At 37.5% G+C, this 22,139-nt stretch overlaps 1 protein-coding gene across 19 annotated transcripts in view; it reads right to left on the bottom strand.

Annotated features, from left to right (window-relative positions):
* KMT2C (lysine methyltransferase 2C) overlaps positions 1 to 22,139 on the bottom strand; it is a 227,018-nt gene that overhangs the window by 91,394 nt on the left and 113,485 nt on the right. For 16 of the 19 annotated variants that reach the window (XM_058655077.1, XM_058655078.1, XM_058655086.1 and 13 more), the window contains 7 exons: positions 17,013 to 17,184; positions 15,080 to 15,194; positions 6,153 to 6,322; positions 5,608 to 5,759; positions 4,511 to 4,624; positions 3,283 to 3,357; positions 1,393 to 2,090 (listed from right to left, as the gene is read on the bottom strand). In XM_058655077.1, coding sequence (XP_058511060.1) covers positions 1,393 to 2,090; positions 3,283 to 3,357; positions 4,511 to 4,624; positions 5,608 to 5,759; positions 6,153 to 6,322; positions 15,080 to 15,194; positions 17,013 to 17,184 — 1,496 coding nt within the window. The remainder of the gene's footprint in view (positions 1 to 1,392; positions 2,091 to 3,282; positions 3,358 to 4,510; positions 4,625 to 5,607; positions 5,760 to 6,152; positions 6,323 to 15,079; positions 15,195 to 17,012; positions 17,185 to 22,139) is intronic. The other 3 variants (XM_058655091.1, XM_058655081.1, XM_058655092.1) reach the window with 2 other exon arrangements.

The raw sequence follows: 22,139 nt of genomic DNA, 5'->3' as shown, positions 1-22,139 counted from the left end.
TTTAACTCCCTAAAAGCCAAGCGCTGGTGCTGCTGGAAAAATGCAGAACTAAGAATATAAGAACTCAATCGAGATCAGCACAAGAGTGCAGGGACCCAATGACATGAGCCCTTGATTATTTGTGATTTCCCAAGGTCTATACTGAGAGATACAGGCAGAACTCATAGGCATCAAATCCAAGCACTCTAATACAAAAGCATCTCAGATGCTAGGTCAAACCCCACTCTTAAAAAAAAAAAAAAGGAGAGCATGCCCCCAGATGCAGCCAGCTCATCTAAGCCAATAAAAGACTTCATCAAAAGATGGAAAGAGGGACAGTTTGAACAACACCTCAGGCGAGATTCTACAACAAGCACCTAGATCTATGGGAACACTGAAGTAGAAAAGGACAGGCAACAGGTCTCACAAAGAATGTCACACTTTTGCTGTAACAAAGCTGACAATCTCTCAGAATAACCAAGACCACTTGAGTAACAAACTTGGAACACTTTTCTCCACATCAGAGAATAAGAAAACCGCCCTTGTATAATGTAGTGTGACAGTAAGAAGTAGCACACTTTCTGTCGTTTCCTCCTCCCCATGGACACAGGAGGGAAAGTGGAAATATTTTCTTACTCACCTTCCCCCACACAATCCTAATCTCAATTGGAGACAACATGGGTCTATAACCACCCCACCCTTGTATTAAATATTTGCTAAAAAATGAGAAAAAAAGTAAAACCACAAAATTAGATTAACATATTATTCCTACTTAAGAAGTAAAACTTTAATTACTACAAGCAATTTGATTCATGAGACTGAGAACTACAAATTAATATTAAGACCAAACACTTCTCTACTGTATGATACCTTACCATATTTAAAACAACTTTAGAAAGAAGTGACTTTATAGAGATTAATTCATTCTTACGTATAATATGTTAATTTTACAACAATTTCACTTAAATTTCATAGAACCTGGATTGGGTATAAAGACATTGCTTGCAATGCCCACATCCTACAAATCTGAGTGTCAGGGTTCTAGTTTCACCGCAGGGTTCCTGACACCCATAAAGGAGCCCTGGATGAATATTCTGACTTCAGGCTTTGGATGGTCCAGCCTGGCTCTTGCAGGCATTTAGGGAATGAGCCCCAACAAATGGAGGATTCATCTCTCTCTCTACTTTTCCAATAAACTAAAAAAAAAAAAAAAAAAAAAAACCACCAAATAATACTAAATTAACATGTGTAATTAACAATATTTTTAAAATAATGGCAAAAACACGTGAATCAACATGGTATTTAAGTTCTCCGAGAATGGAAAAGGTTGCCCTACTAAGCAAGACTATACATACACCTTCTTATATAACTGCTCCAAAATATTTTCCGGCAGTGTCATTGTCGTCACCCTACCTGTTTAGACCGAGGTCTACCAGGAGAAAATTTTCTTTTGGAAATAGCTGGTTTACCCATGCCAATTTTGGGAGTGACTGAGATGTAAGTTGTTGGCATGATGTTTCCAACAGGAGAACTGAGAGTTGATGGGAAATTGTGCAGGATATTTTGTGGAGGCAAGTCTGAGCAAAGTGCTGGAGAGGAAGACACAACTGCCTTGCTTAGGTCTCCCGATGATGAAAATGATGACAGTGCTTCAGATGATACAGATTTATCTCCTCGACATGAACCATCTTTCATACAACTATGAACGGCAGGCGTCATTTCAAAGTTTGTAGACCTACAGGAAAGCTCAGACTCCTTCTGTTCCTTTCCTTCTTGTACCCTTTCTGTTACCAAGTGTTCGTTACAAGACAGCAAAGTACTTTCTTCACTGGGAGACACTAAAGCTACAGTGATGGCCTTGACAACTGCTTTTGGAGATCCAGGTTCCTCCTTGGACACCTCTGTTTTAGGTTCCTCCAGCACTTGCAGTTCTTCTTCCTGCACCACCATCTGGTGTGTAAGGACATCAACATTCTCTGTCACTTCCATTTTGCCACTTTGATCTTCATCACAAATATTAGTCACTTTAGAAGGCATTTCCAATTTTGCCTTATCAACTTCATGAGAAATCTGGTTTTCCAATTCAATGTTCTCTTTATTCTGGGGTGACTCTACAAAATTCAGAATATTTGTTACATTAATGTGCAATTAAAAATTAAAACACAAAATGCAACAGTATTTTCAGTTATAGTAAACCTTTTGTAGATTCAAATAATGAGCACAGACAGAAAAGAATCACTGAACTAGCTTGCATTAAGCTGTAGCAAGAAGCCACCAAATCAGTTTTAATCTATTCCCTACACGTCTTCATTGACTGTTAAATAACAGTGTAATAACAGTCTATAAATGTAGATATCAGAAACACACGGCCACTGGCTAGTAAACATCAACTAAGACTACTAGTATATTAAACATTTAACGTAATCTTTACTAAGAAAATTTAGTGGTCCAACTGGTATTAGACCTAAGTTATTCTATGTACTGGGACTGATAAAAATAAGTGGCATTTATTTTGAACACATTCAAGGTAATTCTTAAGTTACATTACTAAAGTCACTAACATTTTCATTTATTATTTACCATTGAAAAACTAGCATTTATCTGTACTCTGGTATCAAAATGGTATTTCAAATCTCATTCTTGCATTATTGCAATACTACTGTTGGGGATAAAAAAAAAAAAAAACACCAAATAACAGGTCTGATGCAAGTAGTTTCAACAACAAAAGGCCATTATAGGGCCCAGCGTGATAGCATAATGGTTAAGGTCCTAGCCTTGAACGCTCCGGGATCCCATATGGGCACTGGCTCTAATCCGGGCAGCTCCACTTCCCATCCAGCTCCCTGCTTGTGGCCTGGGAAAGCAGTTGAGAACGGCCCAAAGCCTTAAAACCCTGCACCCACGTGGGAGACTCAAAAAGAAGTTCCTGGCTCCTGGCTCCGGATTGGCACAGCACCAGCTATCGCGGCCACTTGGGGAGCAAATCATCGGACGGAAGATCTTCCTCTCTGTTTCTCCTCCTGTCTGTACATCTGCCTTTCCAATAAAATAAGTAAATCTTAAAAAAAAAAAAAAAGGCCATTATAGAGAAATTAACCTCCTTTAAATACACTGTCGATTATTTTCAAGAAAAGAAATCAACAGAGCTTAAAAATAGTTACTATGTGTACACATCAACTCCAAGTATGTTTTGAGGGACAATTTGAGAAGATAATTAAGTGAATAATGTCTCAAATCCACAGGGAGCCAAAGGGAGGTGTTATCTAGTAACTCCAAAATAAACAATATGAAAATACTACTTACCAGAAAAAAGATGACCATTATTGTCAAGAATTTCGGGTACTTGATTCTGCTGCTCTTCAGTGTGGATTTGAACTGCTAAAACAACATTTACAGAGTCTAGCAAAAAGTTAAAATTTCTCTAACACTCCTACCCCAATAACAATCTGAGTAGACTTATCTTTTTGTCCTCCTACCAAATACCAATTTCCAATATAAGCATAAAGCATACTATTATTTGTCAGTAAGTAGAGTATGAAAATGAAATTAGGAATCTACTTATGCAATACATTGTTTATTTCTCAGTACAGTAAAAAATTTAGAACTAGGAATCTGTTCATGCACAATATATTTTACATACATTATATATTATATATATGAGTTTCCCTCAATTTTTATGAATTACAGCTTTTAATTACAGCTGTTAAATGTGAACTTAATGATTAACTACTAAGCATTGTTCCTGAAATAGTTTTTCATTAATGCTAGATCCTCAAATACACCAATAGCTATTGTTATCAATACAGCAAAAAGCTTAACTGAATATCACTGAACTAACAGTCAGTAGGGCTGCTGAGATGATCAGATACAATACGATTTTTATTATGGCAGGCTGAAACATCTCCTAATCAGCAAGAGGTAAGAGTTAGCAATTACAAAAATAATAAAAGAAATGGATTGCCTTTTAATGAAGAAACCACTTGATCACTAAATAAAGTAGGCAGTATGACTGAACTATATTGATAACGTCACTGAGAAATTATACAAGCCCTCTCTCCTACTAATTTCTATTGTTTTATTACATTGCTGTCTTCTGGAGCTGTTGTTGTGGTACAGACGGTGAAGCCACAGCTAGCAATCCAAGCACTCCATTTGGACGCCTGTTAAAGCCCAGCTGCTCCACTTACAATCCAGCTCTCTCTCTGATGATGCACCCAGGAAAGCAGCTGAAGATGGCTCACGCCCTTAGGCCCTGCCACCAATGTGGAAGACAGAACGGAGACCCAGAATCCTGTCTTTGGCCTGGCCCATCCATGGCTATCTTGGGGGAGTAAACCAATATGTAGAAAACATAGAAAGTCAGTCTCTCTGTGCCTGTCTCTGTCTGTCTCTCACTCCTTCCTTCTGTAATTCTGCTTTCTTCTAAGCAATTTTCTTAATATCAGTATCCTAGCTACTTTTTTTTAGGATACTTAAGTTTAAGCAGACACTCACTTCTCGTTAAAAATAGAGTATTACAGAAAGTTCTTACCAGCTGGAACAATTCCAGGTGTAGATTCATCTCCATCAACACCTTTATTCTCTGTCTGCTTGAGAAATACTATTTGATCTTCAGGTCCTTCAACTTCCATTTCATTGCTATAATCTTAACAAAAAAGATTCAAGAGATGAGTTTTTCTGAATTTGTGAACTAGGCAACAATTATCACTGTTTCTTGTAAATCATCAACAAAATGCCCTACTTTTTCTTCAGATTTTCTTATGTTAAATAAGTATTTTAAGTGTAATATATTAGGAGGCTATTCCTGCACTGATATTACTGTTACTAGTTAAGATGTTTCTACTTAAATTTCATGCAAACGACAAAGTAAGATTATTCATCCCTTCTATGAACATTTTTATTAAGGTTTGCAACAATAGGATATTAACAAAAAATAATCTATATCTGAACAACATATTGGCCTCAAGAGGAGATGGGTAACATTTAAGTAAAGAGGGCCTGGCGCGGTACCCAAGTGGCTAAAGTACTCGCCATGCATGCACCGGAATGCCATATGGGTACTAGTTCTAATCCCAGCAGACCCGCTTCCCACCCAGCTCCCTGCTTGTTGTCTGGGAAAGCAGTTGAGGACGGCCCAAAGTCTTGGGACCCTGCCATCCATACAGGAGACCCAAAAGAGGCTCCTGGCTTCAGATCAGCTCGGCTTTGGCCATTGCAGCCACTTACGGAGTGAGCCAACAGACGGAAGATCTTCCTCTCTGTATATGTGACTTTCCAGTAAAAATCTTTAAAAAAATTTTTTTAAGTAAAGAATTACAAAATTAATTGTTGTTTACAAAAAGGAAATTCAACTGGGAAAAACATACTAGGGTAGATGCTCAACCATTGGCATTAAGAACACAACTGAAGGGAAGCACACCAACCCAAAAGTCAAATACTAAGAGAATTGAAAGAAGTTAAATTTTGGCCACCAAATTCAGAAATTACCAAGATAACAAATATTCTGAAAGACTGAGAAACTAAAAACGTGGGTCTGGTACACATGACACTGTGAATATGATTAACATATTAGGCCTGAAATGTGCTGCTATAGCTTTATTTGTAAACAACGAAACAATTCGCCTCTACCTGTGTTAAGTTCAGCCATCTCCACTTCATCTCCTGGATGTAAGGGCTCCATTTCAGCTTCTAAGTGTTTACAATACATGCACACATATTCTTCTTTGAGCTGAGAATCCAGTTCATTATCTGTAGGTTTGTCACATTCTAAGTGAACCCATCTGTAGTGATAAGTATATTTAAATAAAAATGTCTAATTTACAGTCAAGCTAACAGCTAGGAAAAAATGATAACCAAATTCTGAAACATCAGTTGAGAATGCGTAAGAGAAGGGTTAAAGCTGACCCTTACTGCTTACAGGGATTGGAACACTAGAACAGGTATTTTAGAAACAACCGACATTTTTACCGCATTTAAAAATTTTTTCCTCTTGGTACTCATTTCTGTTATGATCTTTTACCCATTTATTTCTTCATGCCTTTCAAACTCATAAAAACATAACCCATCCAAACCGACACTAGGTCCTGGTGGTGGAATTTCTGGAGTGGTTATCGGGCAGCAGAGATGCTCACAGGATTAAAGAGCGGACAGGGAATGGATAACTTTGTCCTTACCTTCCACACAGATGACAGTGGAGCATGTCTTTCTGCAATTCGGGATGGTACCACTTCCCACAGAAAGGACACAAGTTCTCCTGTTGTTGGTAACAACTGTCACAGATCAGGCAGTTGTGGTGCCACTGAGAGCTAGAGCGTGTGCCACACTCTACACATATTCTGCAATTCTAAACACCAGGAAAAATAAAAACCAACGGCATTATATATCCAGATGTAAACCTTCTTTTAAGGAAACGACTCATTTGTGGATTACAGATTAGAACAACTTAAGGTATACACTTCTGAAAAAGCAATTTCCTAGGAACATTTGATGTGATACTAGAATATTTAGACTAAAACCTTCACCTTAGGGGGTAAAATCATCACTTGCATCACATATGGGGATCGGTTCATAGAACAGCCACTCCACTAACAATCCAGATTCCTGCTAATGTTTTAGGAAAAGCAGATGGTCCAAAGGTGTAGGCTCCAGCACCCATGTTCAACACCGAGAGGGGGCTCCAGGCTACTAGATTAACCCGGGCGTTGCAGTCCTCTGCAGAGCGAACGAGTGGACAGAAGATCTATCTTTCCTTCTCTTTGTCTTTCAAATAAATCAATAATTTTTTTAAGAAATGCATTTTTTAAAAAGGTAATGTGAAAGTCATAAATACATTCTCAGACTCCAAAGCATCATTAATAGTTAACCAGGGGTGGGCATGTGTGGGGTAGTAGACAAGCCACTACTTGGGTTGTCTGCACCCCATGTCAGAGTGCCGGCTCAAGACCTACTTCTGGTCCGGCTTCCTGGTGACGCACCCTGACAGGCAGCGATGGCAGGGCCTTTAAGGAATGAGTTCTAGGTTACTGGTTCCAACATGTTCCTAGCCCAGCTGGCCCAAGCACTTGCAGAGTCAATAGTTGGAACGTGTCTCTCTCCTCACACACCCCTCAATCCCAGCATGCAAGTAGATGCAAATTAATATAACAATTAATCCAAAACAATAAATATAAGAATTGCAAGGATGATGGTAGGCATGGTGGTATAAAGCCCATTAGGCAGATATTTGAAACTCGCCTATCAGAATGCCTGAGATTGTGTCCAGCCTCCATTAACGCTTTCAATACAGCTTCCTGCTGTTGTATATGGCAGGTGGCAGACAATGGCTCATAAACTGAGTCCCACGTTCATCCACATCGCAAACCTATAGGGAGTTTCAGGTTTGGCTTGGCTGTGCCCAAACTGTTGCAGCCATTCAGAGACTAAATTAGTGGAAGAATGGTATTTGTTTTTCTGTATCTTTGTGTATCGTTCTGCCTTTCAATTAAACATTTTTTAAACCTACCAAAGAATTAATAAGTCTGAGAAAAAATATTGACAGATGCAAAAGAAAAAAACGGTGTTAGGGAAAGTCAACACACACACCTAACAAAAACTCTTTGAGAAACCATAAAAATGGGTGGAAACCTCAATTCCAAAAGCACATCTTTGCTGCAGAAATCCTACAGCATTGCCACTAAGGTCAGAAACCAAGTGTGGCTGCTCAGTGTAACACATACAGTGGTATCCCTGTTACCCGCTTCTGGAACCAATGTACACACTGGAACATGTGACAAATGAGAGCAGGAAAGGAAGAAACAATTCTATTTTAAATGATGAGGAAACACACCAAAAGACCTTAAAGACTCAAACTCAAATAAGCATTAAACAAAACAGTAATATATAAATGTAGCATGTTAAAGTACTAGAATGAATAAGAAATTTCTACTTGGCACACTGCACCAATGACACATTTAAGAATAAAACTAGCAAGCCCTAAAAGACACAAAACTAGATTCCAATCATTCTAAGTCACAAACATGGCCAAAAATAAGGTTGAGGCTCCAGCTACCCACTTGGAAGATGTGGATGAAGAGCCTGCCTCATAGCTTTGGCCTTCTGCAGTGTGCGTCATTGTAGCCAACTGTGGACTGAACCAACAGATGGAAAAGCTCGCTCTAACTCTTCCTTTCAAACAATCAATCAAACAAACAACAAAAATGACAGATAACAGTTCAACCAAATCTTTATTTAAACTAACTGAGTATTCAATACACAACCCCAACCCACGATAGTGGTATTCGCACTCCCAGGAATCCGTCCTGTATTTGCATTCCCAGTAACTCAAAAGCACATACATTTACAGATCATATAGTGATTCATCATGCAAAATAGCAGAAGCCACCTAAATATCCAAGCACAGAACTTCAGTTAAATTATAGTTAGACACACAGTGATGTATTCTATAAACACTAAAAATGGATTAAAAATATGAGAAAGATCTCTTTGAACAGGTAGAAAATGACTTCCAGGGGCGGAGCTGCAGTACAGCACTTCTGCCACGCTGGAGTCCTTCCTCGGCACGCGTCTCCAGCTTCCTGCGATGCACAGTCTGGAGGGTACCAGTTGTTACTGCAAGCACTTGGGTCTCTGCATCCCATGTCAGGGCCCTGGGTTGGTTCTGAGTTACCAGTTTCGTCTACAGTCATACCACCCTGAATGTGCCTGATCTCGTCTAAGTTCCCCCTTCTGCCATGGACAGCCCTGTCCTACTGGCAGACATTTAGGGACTGAACCTTCGGAAAGAACATATCACTCTCTCAAGCCTACAAATAATAATTTTTTTAACAAGAGCACAATGATTATTTAGGTCCTTCTTTAGGCATTTCATAGGTACAGTTTCAGTAAATGAAAGTTTCTGTGAGATAAGCATTAACTCTTTTCAATGACTTAAGAAGTCACACAACTTACCAAAAATAACATATTTACTAAGATAGCCAGACCTTGACTCCTAAGCCTAAATTTTTAGCTATTACGTTATAGTGTTTTGATGGAACAGAATAAGAAAATACCCATTACTGTTCTCAGAAATATGTTACTCTGAAAGAGAATACTAGACTATCATAGAAAGCAATTGGTAAAAAGTCCAAAAGTACATCAGAAAGACACTTAAATTCTACAGAAATGTTCCAAAATAATTCATTTTCTTTGTTATGTTTTCATTAAGAGCATAAAACAGGCCAGCACTGTAGCAAAGCATGAAAAGCTGCTGCCTGCAGTGCCAGCATCCCTTATGGCACTGGGTCCACTCCCAGCTGCTCCTCTTTCGATCCAACTCCCTGCCAATATGCCGGGGAAAACAGCAAACAATAGCCCAGGTCCTTTTGACCCTGCACTCATGTGGGAGACTCAGGGTGAAACTTCTGGATCCTGAATTTGGTGTGGTCCAGGCCCTGGCTAATGTGGTCATTTGAAGAATGAACAGCAGATTGAAGATTCTCATCCTCTCCCTTTCCCTCTTCTCCTCCCATTCTGTAACTGTCACTTTCAAATAAATAAACATTTTTAAAAAGCATAAAATAAAAAGCATACACTTGTTAGTGGGTATTAAAACATGTAAAGAAAATAGAAAAGCAATAAACTTCTTCTCCAGACTTTTAAATCAGCCTGACTGGAGACTGAAGGTGGTCAACACATTGTTAGCAAAACTAATGACTACAGAACTACTAACAGATATATCCTGGAAGCAAATAACAAGAACTAACAATTATAAGGACACAAAAATTTTCATACAAAGAGTACTATAATGAAGTAAAATGTTTCTCCTGTAATATCACAAATTAGAAAAGCTGAAAAAGGTTTCTAAAATATATAAAAAAGAAAAAAGTATAATAATGCAAAATATTTTATCAAATCACATCCTTGTGTTCATCTGAAGTGAACACTCTTTTTCAGAAAAACTGGCAACATTTTATTGTAGAAGCATAACCAAGGAAATGAGGGGAAGTGGAATTAGAATTAACAAAAGAAATAGATAGGTAGCAATAAAAAAAGTTAAGAGGGTTATTACCTAGGTTAATAAAATCCAGTCAAAAGGAAAAATCTATTTTCAGCAGGGAGTGGGAAAGAGAAAAATTTGTATTTTCAACATTTATCACCATTAACATTAGCAAAATAAGACTCTTAACTGAAAATCAAAATCATTACAGGAAAACCAACAAAAAAAATAAAAATATTTGCTCTTAAAATAGCCAAGCATTCCAGCTGCAACCATATATCCAAACAGTTAACTCTATTAAACCTTTCAAAAACATGTAAAATACACAGAAGCAAAGAAAAATAACAAGGAAAGTAAACATTTCGACCCAAAAATGGGCAGGGGCAGTGGAGGGGCCACACAGCCAAGAAGACAACAAAATGTTATAGTAATAACAAGTACACCACATTTACACAGACCTAAACTGTTCAAATAACTGCTTCAAAGTACAACCAGAAATCAACAGTAGCACCTATATTGATCTATATTACCAATTTGTTGAGTCAACTTATCAAAGGTAAAAGTATTTTCACCTAACAATGAAATTCATAAAAACACATGCTACACAATTTAGTTATATAAAGTATCAAATTTTCTTCTAAAAAAAAACTTGCAAATTCAAATTCTCTACTTAAATGCAATCAAAACAGAATGACATGTTTGAACCAATCTAGAAAAAGATCAGAAACATACATATGTAAAAGATATAACTCCAGCAAACTCACAAGCAAAGTTATAATAAAAGCCATATACTATATACTCATTTCTCCTAAAGAAAGAAAATTAGAAATAAAAACTTCACGTAAAAACGAATGAAGAAAAAAGTATAAACATACCAATTCATCAAACAGTAGAAATGATTTTTACTTAGCCAGATAACCAACAGAAAAGGAATAACCCCAACCATTCAGCAAGAGAAGGAACTGGAACAACCTGGAAAAGGAAGCTTTCTTAGCCCTCAGGCCCCACCTTCTCGGCTGCACACCTGAGTAAGGTTACCAAGGCTTCTGGCTGCAGGTGAGAAAGTTCCTCCCCTCACACCACCACCACTCTGGAGGCTAACTAGGAGAATCCACGGCGAAAACCCACTGAGTGCCGTACGAACAAGCAGACCTGGACCCTCCGCTCCAGGTGTCACTCCTTACCTGCTCCTGCGCGCCACACACCCTACCTAGGAGAACCCACTGAGTGCCGTACGAACAAGCAGACCTGGGCCCTCCGCTCCAGGTGTCACTCCTTACCTGCTCCTAGTGTGCGCCCCACACCCTACTTTCCAACACCTATGGCCAGCAGCCAGCTTACCATCTTTCCAGAACCCTGGCCTCCTCCTTTAAAACAGCATTTTTAAAAGCAATTTCAAGGAGGAAATAGGAGGTCCTTCCCAGCACTCCGCTCTCCCTGCATGCCACCATGCCCTTTGAAACTACACTAAGCAAAAAATAATAAATAAATGAATGAGATCGTGCTAAGTGTCAGGGTTCGCTTCCCATCAGCCTAAGGACCGAAGCCCATTAGTCACCTGGGTTCTGTCTCCAGACACGACTCTAACCTAGCCACATCACACACGCACTCTTCTGAATGCAATACCCTAGACAGGCAGGAGGTCTACACAGAGCACATTTCCATGCTAATCACTCAAGAACAGGTTAAAGGGACACTGCAGACTCAGACACTCATGCTTTCTAAGACCCTGAAATCATTGCTAGAAATGCTAACCTAAAAACTTAATGCAGAAATTGCCTGATCTTAAAGCAAGATTTTTACATACCAAAGTAATGGAAAAAGGAATGAATGGCAGAAATAGGCACAACAGCAGTACCATTCTACAATAAGTACAGGACTCTGTACAGATCAACTCCATTATACTGCACACAGCATACTAGAAATTACATTGAACTTCTGTTTTACGTTTTAGAAACACCTGGATTAATATTCCATTTCTTACAGATTTCAGTAGGCTACAAATGGCCAAACTGTAAGAAAAAAATTTAGAGTAAAGTGTAATTTCAATAAATCTACTGTTCAATGACCTCCTTATTGGAAACTTTGAGTTCTGATTAACCTGAACAAGTGAACAAAGTCATAACAGTGTCAACACTGTGAGGAGTTACATAGTTTGGTCAAGTTCCTGCAAGCTGATTCCGATAACAGCACTTGGCTTCATAACGAAGAACCAATAATAAACAGTGAGAGTCACCACTTCCTGCCTGAGCAATGATGTCTTCCAGCCTCCCTACAGTTTTCCCCAAGTACATAGACCAATTCAGGATGTAAACATCGAAGAGCCCTTGTGCGCTCGCTTCAGCAGCACATATACTAAAATTGGAATGAACAGCCCTTGTACCTTGTCAAATGGACCGTTCCAATCCCTTAAACCAGCCAATTAAAGACACTTCTATGACACCACTTCGACAAAAGAGCCAAGTTCTGCAGGATACTTGGCTAATTCTTCCCTTGTCGTTCGCTTCCTCTTGACGGCTGCAACAGCACGTTCCTTGTTTTTAACAAAACTACTGCTTTGCCCATTCTCATTGTGCCCTTGGAAATTCTTCTGCATGAGACAAGAGAAATCTATTTCACTGTTTAAAAAGAGACAGCTCTCCAATCGCCTGGGTCACTCCTCAGTTGGTCTTCTGCTGCCTTGAAGGAGCATTAGCATGCACTTAAGTGGAAGTAGATCAGCCATGACTCAAACTGGACCTCTAATATCTTTGAAGAAAAGTCCTAAGCATTGAACTGGAATGGAATAAAGTACAGAAAGCATCTTTCCTTTTAATAAATATTAGCATTTTAGCCTTTTTAAAAGATGCATTTATTTTTACTTGAAAGAAGATTTACAGAGAGGAAGAGAAGAAGAAAAAGGAGGAGGAGATTGTTGGTACACTCCCCAACATGACCACAATGACCAGAGCTGGGTTGTCCCAAGTCAGGAGCCTGCAGCTTCTCCGTCTGTCTTTAATCTCCCACATCAGCACAGGTGCCCAAGCCATCTTTCACTGCTTTCACAGGCACAGTATCAAGGAACGGGACAGGAAGTAGAGTACCCAGGACTCAAACTAGCACTCATACGGGATGCCACCTACCACACAGAGGCTGCAGTCCAAGCATTTTAGTTACATTTGTTACATTAAACTAACATTTTTTCCTTCATTGCACTGATAAACATTTTTCAGCTTTATTTTAAATAAAACTTGCTTAGACTCTTCTTTAAAAGAGTCTAAAAACTAACATGGGGAAAGGAACGATGGCATACTGATCTAAAGTTTCAAGGTTTCTTACAATCTACATACTAATGAGAAAAAAGAAAAAAGAAAACCAGGAATATTTCTTTGGGTAGACAGATGGTATAGTAGCTGAAATATCACTGGGGACATTCGCATCTCATACTGGAGTTCTAGGGTTCAAGTCACAACTCTGCTACCAATCCCAGCTTCCCGATAATGCTAAGGTTGTGTTTCAGGCTCCTGGATTCAGCAAATCCTCCAGCTGTTGCAAACATTTGGGGAATGGACCTATGGATATGTTAAGTCTCTGGCTCTAGCTCTCTGCCTTTCAAATAAAATAACTAAATAAGATTTTAAGAGAAAATTTTCAGGGTACCTCAGTTTAGGAAAGGAAGCTCTTATTACTCAACTAAGTATAGTACAATGGCACAAGGAGTAAGCATACATTATTGGAGTAAGAATAAATATAATCTCTTGACTATTTCTTTAGCTACAAGCTCTCAGTCTATAAAGACCACAGGTAAATGTTGTTTTTAAGTATCGGGGGAAATTTAGTTTTAGTGAATCAGTATAGAATTCAAAGTAAACTTGAATCATTCTTCCCTTCCATTTCTACTTTAATAGTTTTAAACACATAGTGGTTGTTCAAATATTCCAAATTCTGTAGTTGTACCTAGTACTACAAACATTCTGTAGCCACTATGAGGCTCACAGATAATGTAGGATCTAGGCCTATAGGATCTACCGATAACACCAGAGCCTTAGCAAATTCCTCAAGAAATTTAAAAGTTACCATCATACAACTCAGGGTCACAATGAACAGATAAAGAAGCAGATGAGAAAACAAGAGAATTGCTGACTAAAAGAATAACCAAAAAAAATTAAAAGTAACTGAAAAGAGATGTTAAAAATGGCCCACCCAAGTAGAAAGTCTGATTTTAAACAAAAAATATATCCTGTTCTGATTTCTAAAACCAAGAGAAATTTAGACATAATTTCCCATAATCGCTGATTTAAAACAAGGCAGAAAAATCTGAAAGCTTCATACACAACATTATTCCAAATACTTAATGTAAGAACACACATAACCCATAGTATGTGTGAGGGGGGTGAGGGGTGCGTATGTGTGTGTGTGTGTGGGGGGGGAATCTATGGGTATAGGTGCACATAGAAGAAAAAAAAGATTACCTAACAGTTATTTGACCAAAACATAATGTTACCTACAAACAAATTTAAACAATTTACAAGGACTTTAGGCAAGAATTATGAATTAACAAATTTTTAAAATACATGTCTAAATTTCAGTTTCCTCATATGAAGATATCATCCAGTGAAGAACGTTATTAGGAAGACTGGTAAATAATTCATGAACAATTCCTAAGTCACAAAACACCATTTAACTATTTATTAAAAGTTGACAGCATAGTTTATAATAGCATCAAAGTGTAAAAATTCAAATTGTCACTAACAGTACTGATATGCACAACTATACAACCACATACAGCTCAAGAAGCCAAAAAAAAAAAAAAAATCTATGTCAACCCCATACAATACGCGAGCACGGTCTACAGTGCCTGGCAGCACAAGGGAGGAGGCAGCAGCCATGAGGGAGAGATCCAAGAAACATCAGGAAATCTGGGGATGGAAGGATGGCATCCATTATCTTGAAAATAAGTGTAGTTTCTTAAGTATGTGTGTGTGTGTGTGTGTGAAATGAAAGTCTTCAAATATGTAAAGTGTAAGATTTGTCAATTATATGTCCACAAAGGTATTAAAAAAAAAGCTGATGGTATAGATCTGAATTTGTCTGCTCACTATATAAAACATACAGAGGATATTTTTCTTAAAAAAATAAACAACTTACTTTGCATTTCCAGCCATTGGTTGGTACTGATTTCATAACTGGTTGAAGACAAAAAGTATGATACCCTTTGTCACACGTATCACACACTAGCATCTTGCTATCTTCTCCCGATTGTCTAAAAAATAAGATAGCATTAATGATGCCTTATGCTTAAACTTATGTTTTGTAACATAAGTAACCATGAAAAGAATGAGTCCTGGAAAATGCACACTTTATAAATACCTCAGTATCTTTTTTATTTCTCAACAGATTATTATACAGGTTTCCCCCTAACCACTGAGTCCCTGAACGATGCTTATTTAATGCTCACCTAAAGTAAACTTCTTTAGTAAATTTAGGATTCCTGTAAAGAAGGAAGAGTTAAGGCAAGATGAACAACCGCTAATCCTTACTTCTTAAAGATCTGATACTCATCCTTTTGGGAGGAAGCATTTTTACCTGCTATGTGATATGGTGCAGAAAGGAACAAATATTGGCACAGTGAATTGGAAACTTCTTTGAAAAGTGGATAATATCTGCCACCAGATGTGCATTTCTATGCACACTACTGTCCCCTAGCTGTGTGACTCTTAAAAATGTAGAATTAGAAAAAAAGAAAAAAAAAAGGGTAGAATTAAACTCTAAGTTCAGTTATACAAGCAAATCACAAAGATTATTGTGAAATTAAATCTAATCCTAGTTCAAGAGCTGATATTGCCCACGAAGTAGTTAATGTTCAGTAACATAAATTAAGAAATCTTGTCATGATTACAGCAGAAAAACTACAGTGTTTCTCTAGATACTTCTCTGCTCCAAAGCCCAGCCCCCTGCATGAGCTCTCTCTCAGTTCTAGAATACTGATAATTCTAACATACTAAGACTTTAAAGACAGGGAAAGGGGAAAAAAACAGAATATAAGCAGAGTTGAGAGGAATCTTTGATTAAAGCCTGGAGAAAATAAAAGTATACAGGAAAACGGGCAAACTAGCTTAGAGCTATTCAAGTTCCACACATAAAGTTGAATATTCTATTTCTTCAGCTACATGAAAAAATCATGGAGGGAAGCATTCTTTGAGTTTTATTATTCCTTCCCAAGAAACAGAGTGCAGATATACAGCATCAAATAAATATTTACTGATATTTTTATCTAATTTACAACAAAATATGAAGGTAGATTATCCTATGATTCCATGTTAACTCCCAAGATTGATCAAGGCAGTGCTGAGCATAATTCGGCCAAGTTACAAAAATTCTCAGCTTGTAAACATCTTAAAGACTGCTGAAAAATAAAGGTGACTCTCTGTAGTTATCACGCTAATTAAATCACTGATAAAGATACTGATCCAGCTTGAAATGACCAAATAGCTAAAAACAAATAGTAAAACATAATTCCATTAGAGTTGTTTCAATGTCACTTCAATATTTTGTATTAGAATTATAGAAACTAGGACATACCAAAGGGAACGGTTTGTCAAATGAGTATACAAAATTTATTAAAATATTGGACAGCATCCTACCCAGAATGGAAATTCAAACACATCATTGATTTGGGGGGCTCAATTTAAACATATAGCTTTTAAAGTCAAATGTTTCTTTTCCTATTAATAATCTCCTCCCCAGAACACTTGTTAAACAGCTGCTTTATTTCTCTAATACTAATGTTCAATTGTTAACATAATTCATTTTAAATTAGCTAGCAAAATAACTGAAATCAGCAGCATTTTACTATCAGAAGAATTTAAATTATTAAAATTTGATTTAGATTTGTCCCAAAAACAATAAAAATATTTTTAAATAAATACCTACTGATTTGTTTAAGCCACAATGAAATCAGTTTGGATGAATGTAGCTGTAACATGAACAACTTTTATCATATTATACAAACCTTTTAGCACTTAATAATAGGGTCTCTCTTAAACTCAATACACACCGTTGACTTAAAATTAAAACTTACTTGCAGTTCTGGCACACTTTGCACTCAGGACATTGCCAACCTGCACGTTTTAATGGAGTGACCGCTATATCCAGGCACATTCCATGATAGTGCTGCCCACAAGTAGTACAAAAGAACTGATCTAAGAGGTCTCCAGGGCTGTCGCACACTGCACAGTTTGCATCTTCCTTTGCTATAATTAACAGTGAAACAACGAAATTGTTGGGTAAGAATCTGATATTTTTCTGACTTCACAGCTTAAAAAATCACCTGAAGGGAATTTGCATGGTAAATGTTTCAGACATCCTAAGTTATCCATATTAAACTGACATCCAATAAAGAATCCGATCTCTATAGAAACATTTATAGTGTGTTCAATGTGGACTATAGAATAAATTCACAAAATTAAATTGTTGTGTATTTCTACAACCTTTTGTAGCTGTATCTACTTGAGATGACAGGTAGTTCTGATCTCTATATCCTTAATACCAATGATAAGGCTGGGCATTAAGTTAATGCTCAATATATGCTTGTTGAAAAAACAAACAAGGCAAAGATGAACTGAAAAGGTGCTTTGCCATATAAAAATAAACATCTTATTTTGATGCTAAATATTTTGAAATATTTAATGAGCTACATCAAGAGATAAAACCAAGAAATACTATAATCAATTAATACACAGACACTATGCAAATGAAACACAGGGTTTTTTTTAACTCTGGAAAAAATCTTAAATGAGAAAATGCTAAAGGTGAAAATTACATATTCACATACAAATACAATACTTCATATACTAATTTTATACTTCATTGATATTAATTTCTAGTTGTAAAACTGTTAAAATTTATATATAGTTAGGGACCCTATCTCTAACCCTAAATGAGGATTTTGGAGCTTAAAAAATTATATAAGAATAATCTGCTTTGTCAAACACACAAGGAAAAGAACATACTCTGAAATCATACCCCTTTTAATAATGAATACAAAGATGCCTATTCTCACAACATCCGAGAGCACCTGAATCTTTTGATTCTTTGCTTCGTGAAGGCTGCATCACTCCTGTCTACTCCTTTAGCTTGAAGTACTTCTTACTTTCACTTTTCCCAGACAAGCATCCTAAAACTAAACAACACTCTTCCTTTATTTGAACTAGCAGCTGGCAGACATTTTTCTGCATAGAACTTGATAGTAAATATTTTCAACCCTGTGAGTCATAGCAGTCTTTATAACACAGACTTTTTGTCTTTTTTTCACAATCTTTCAAAAACACAAAGCAGTAGAAAAATGGACTTTGGAATGTGGACAGCAGTTTAGACTCAACTTCAACGTCCCAGGCTAGCTTTGTACCTGCAAACTAGTGGAAATTATTTTAAGGATACCAATGAGCATGGGAAATTCAATGGTTTCTTTTTCTATTTGCTTTATGTGCACACCACAACACTTCCTAGGCCCTTTCACATTTAGTTTCCCTTTCCGTGTAACTCTTCTGATTCTTCTCTATTTTCCCCACACCTTCACTTGATACTCCTGTTTTGGCCTTCGAGCTCCCATAATCCCTCTAAATGTTTCCTCTTGGTCCTTTTTTTGTTTTGTTTTGTTTTGTTTTGAATTATCGTAGTAATTTCCCTTGTGACCAAGTTGATTTCCATGTCATAAAATGCTTCCAAGATTCCCAAATCTGCATCAACAGCCCAATCCTAAAAACTTACTTTCAAGTCTTAAAGTGAATAGCCAAATGTTTAAAAAACACTCAAACTCAACAGCTCTACAATACAATTTGGTTAAAAATCTAAAACTCTTTCCCAACAGAACAGGTAATGAAAAATACCTCAATATTACAGTTGTCATTTTAACTCTTCCCTGATATAAAACGGACCAGACAACAATTCTTTCTTATATTTTCTATACATCACTCTTTCTATTTTTATAGTATATTCCAATAATTTGTCTTGATAATCATAACATATTGCAAATGAAATCTCTATGATTTGATCTCTTTCAATCATCTATGTATCTAAAGCAAACTCGAATACGTAAATCAAGCTACTATGTTCTGCTTGCTTTAAATTCCATTATACATCACTTTTTGTCTTAACTTTTTAAAAATGGTAATCTCTAGGATGAGGCAAAAAAAAAAGAAAACTACCATATATTCCTTTCCAAGTAAATTCTAGAACATATTCACTATTTCCTCATCATAGCAAATCAACTGCTGTGTGTCACAGCAGCCCAAGGCATGTGTGTTGCATCTAACGCTGTTCCCTCTGGTTGTGTCACAGCCCAAGCTCTTCAATGTGTGCATGTTTTATCTAACTCAGTTCCCTCTGGTTGGATTATGTGCCCAACACAGACAGGTCTTCACAACACTGCTTCAGGGACTCAGCAGGGCATGATATCGGCACCAGTTTGAGGTCTGGCTGTTCCACTTCCCATCCAGCTCCCTGCTACAGTGTGGGGGAAAGCAGCAAAGGATGGCCCACATGCCCCGGGGTCCACAAGATAGACCTGGAAGCAGCTGGCTTCAGCCTGGCCCAGCTCCCTGGGGAGTCCAACAGCAGACAGAAAACCTCTTTCTGGGTCACTTTTCATTTCTCTGTAACTCTGCCTTTTAAATAAATAAAAAGTATATCTTAAAAAAAATATCCAAACATATTCCTTGAATATTTATTAAAACAATCAAAAACTCAGTGAGTCGCCAAATATCTTCGTGTCTCCAACAAATTTCTCTTACATACTCAATTATGACACTATGAAAAGCTTGAAGTAAAATCTTACCAGTTACTATCTAAAACTTCCTAGAGTGACTCAAGTTCTGTTGCATAATTTAAAAATCAAGGACTTCCTTCTAAAATTACTTTTAAATACCTCTTTAATTGATAAACAATTAAATCATTATCTTAAAAAAATGAAATGTCACAAATTGTTCCTTTTGACAGTAAGAACACAACAGGCTAAGTTGTTTCTTGTTAATACTACGAATGCCATAAATACTCCCTCAAAGCTATAAACATTTTAAAGACTATTAAAATGAAGTGGGTTAGATAATTCAGAGCCAAAAGTAACTGCTTGCTTGGGAAACTGGCCGTCCACAAAGAACCTGATACGTGTCCTAGCAATGCCTTGCTTCCAATACAAATTCCTGTTAATACCTGGAAGGCAGCAGTCCACAGACCAAGGGCCTTGACTTCCCTGCCACCATATGGAGGAATTGGCTTAAGTTCCAGGCTACTGGCTTTGATCGGGCTCAGAATGGCTGTTACAGGTATTTGGGGAGTCAAACAATCTTCCACTGCCCCCCCATTTCGAGCTCCACATTTCTCCATCACTCTGCCTTTCAAATAAACAGAGTCTTAAAGCAAACAAACAAAAGTGTTAATTTTTATTTGAAAGCTAGATTTTAACACAGAGAAGGAAAAAAACAAGAAGAAGGATCTTCTACCTTCTGGTTCACTCCCCAAATGGCCACAATGGTCAAGGAGATGATCCAAAGCCAGGGGACAGGAATTTCTGGGTCTTCCATGTGGGTGCAGGGCCCCAAGGCTTTGGGCCATCCTCTTTTGCCTTCCCAGGCCATAAGCAGGGAGCTGGATGGGAAGTAGAGCAGCCAGGGAATGAACCGGTGTTGATATGAGATGCCAGTGCTTGCAGGTAGCGAACCAATGGCAGTCTCAAAAATCAGATCTTCTAGAACTCAAAATAAGAAATTATTTTGGCTTTCAGCCACCCTGAAAACTAATAAATTGGGGAAATACTCAACTGGTTGCCAGATACAATTTTCCAGGAACAATGTCTAAAATGTTTCTGTGAAACATGCTAGAATTCGCTATTCTGATATTTCAACTTGCTAAGATACTACTTATTGGTGGCCATTAAGGAACTGGAAGGCTAGGCTAAATTAAATTGCACAGAATATATAAATGTACAGTCTGGATTCCAAAGATTCACTGTGAGCAAAATACAACTATCTCCAAAATTTTATGATTACACTTTGAAACATTTTATGCCAATTAAATAAAACTAAAATTTGTGTTTTCTCTCCTTTTACCATGACTACCTGAAAAAATAAAATTCTATGCTCTTACTGCACATCTGTTTTCTATAAAGCAACATCCACTTTAAATGCAACAAGTCCGTACAACCGCTACAGCGATCACCTTTTTCTGTGATAGCATCTAACAAGTCCAATGTGATCTTGTCACATTGTTTTAGTTCTGTGGATCACTAATCATAAATAAGTCAAACAAAAATGCTCGAATGATATATGCACTGCAAAAACAACTAATGTTATATAAAACACTTTAGTGTTGTTACTAAGTACTACATAAGGAAATGAGCTTGGTTAAACTGGCCAATTTCAGATTAAGTATTCAAATACTGAAACACTTTTCAGAAATTATGTATAGAAAGATGCTATTGCTAGGCAGCTTTTAGTATTCTGGGACTGGTGCTGTGGCACAGCGACTTAATCCGCCCTTTGCAGTGCCAGCATCCCATATTAGCTCCTTGTTAGTGACCTAGGAAAGCAGTGGAAGACATTCTAAGCTCTTAGGCCCATGCACTCATGTGGGAGACTCAGAAGAAGCTCTAGCATCCAAGCTTCAGCCACTGTAGCCGTTCAGGTAGTGAACCAGAGGATGAAATCAATCAATCAATCAATCAATCAATCTCTCTCGCTCACTCTCTCTCTGTAATTCTGTCTTGTGTGCAGGGACAGTCCTGTTGTGGAGGTAAAGATGCCACTGTGATGCCTGCGTCTCACTACAGTGCTTAGGGTCAAGCCACAGCTACGCTCCCAATCCCAGCTTCCTGCTAATGTGCATCCAAGGAGGGAGCACTAGCAGGGTCCAGCCAATCAAGCTGAGAGAGCAGGAAATGAGTTTCTAGTTCTTGGTTTTGATAAGGCTTAGTCCCCAGATGTTCTGAGCGTTTGGAGACATAACCAGAAAATGGGCGTGTTCTAACTTGTTCTAGTAAGTAAATGAGTAACTTTTATGAAAGCATACAAAGTTACACATATGATAGACACACATATCTATGTCCACAAGTCACAGAACATTAAAACTGAAGAAATAAAATAAGTGAAAACATTATTAAAGTACTTGGAAAAAAGCAGAAGAGACTGAGTAAGGTTAACTAAAAATTACTTGT

The sequence above is a fragment of the Ochotona princeps genome, chromosome 25, assembly GCF_030435755.1.
Source record: "Ochotona princeps isolate mOchPri1 chromosome 25, mOchPri1.hap1, whole genome shotgun sequence".
NCBI lineage: Eukaryota > Metazoa > Chordata > Mammalia > Lagomorpha > Ochotonidae > Ochotona > Ochotona princeps.
This window is presented reverse-complemented; position numbering and strand designations above follow the sequence as displayed.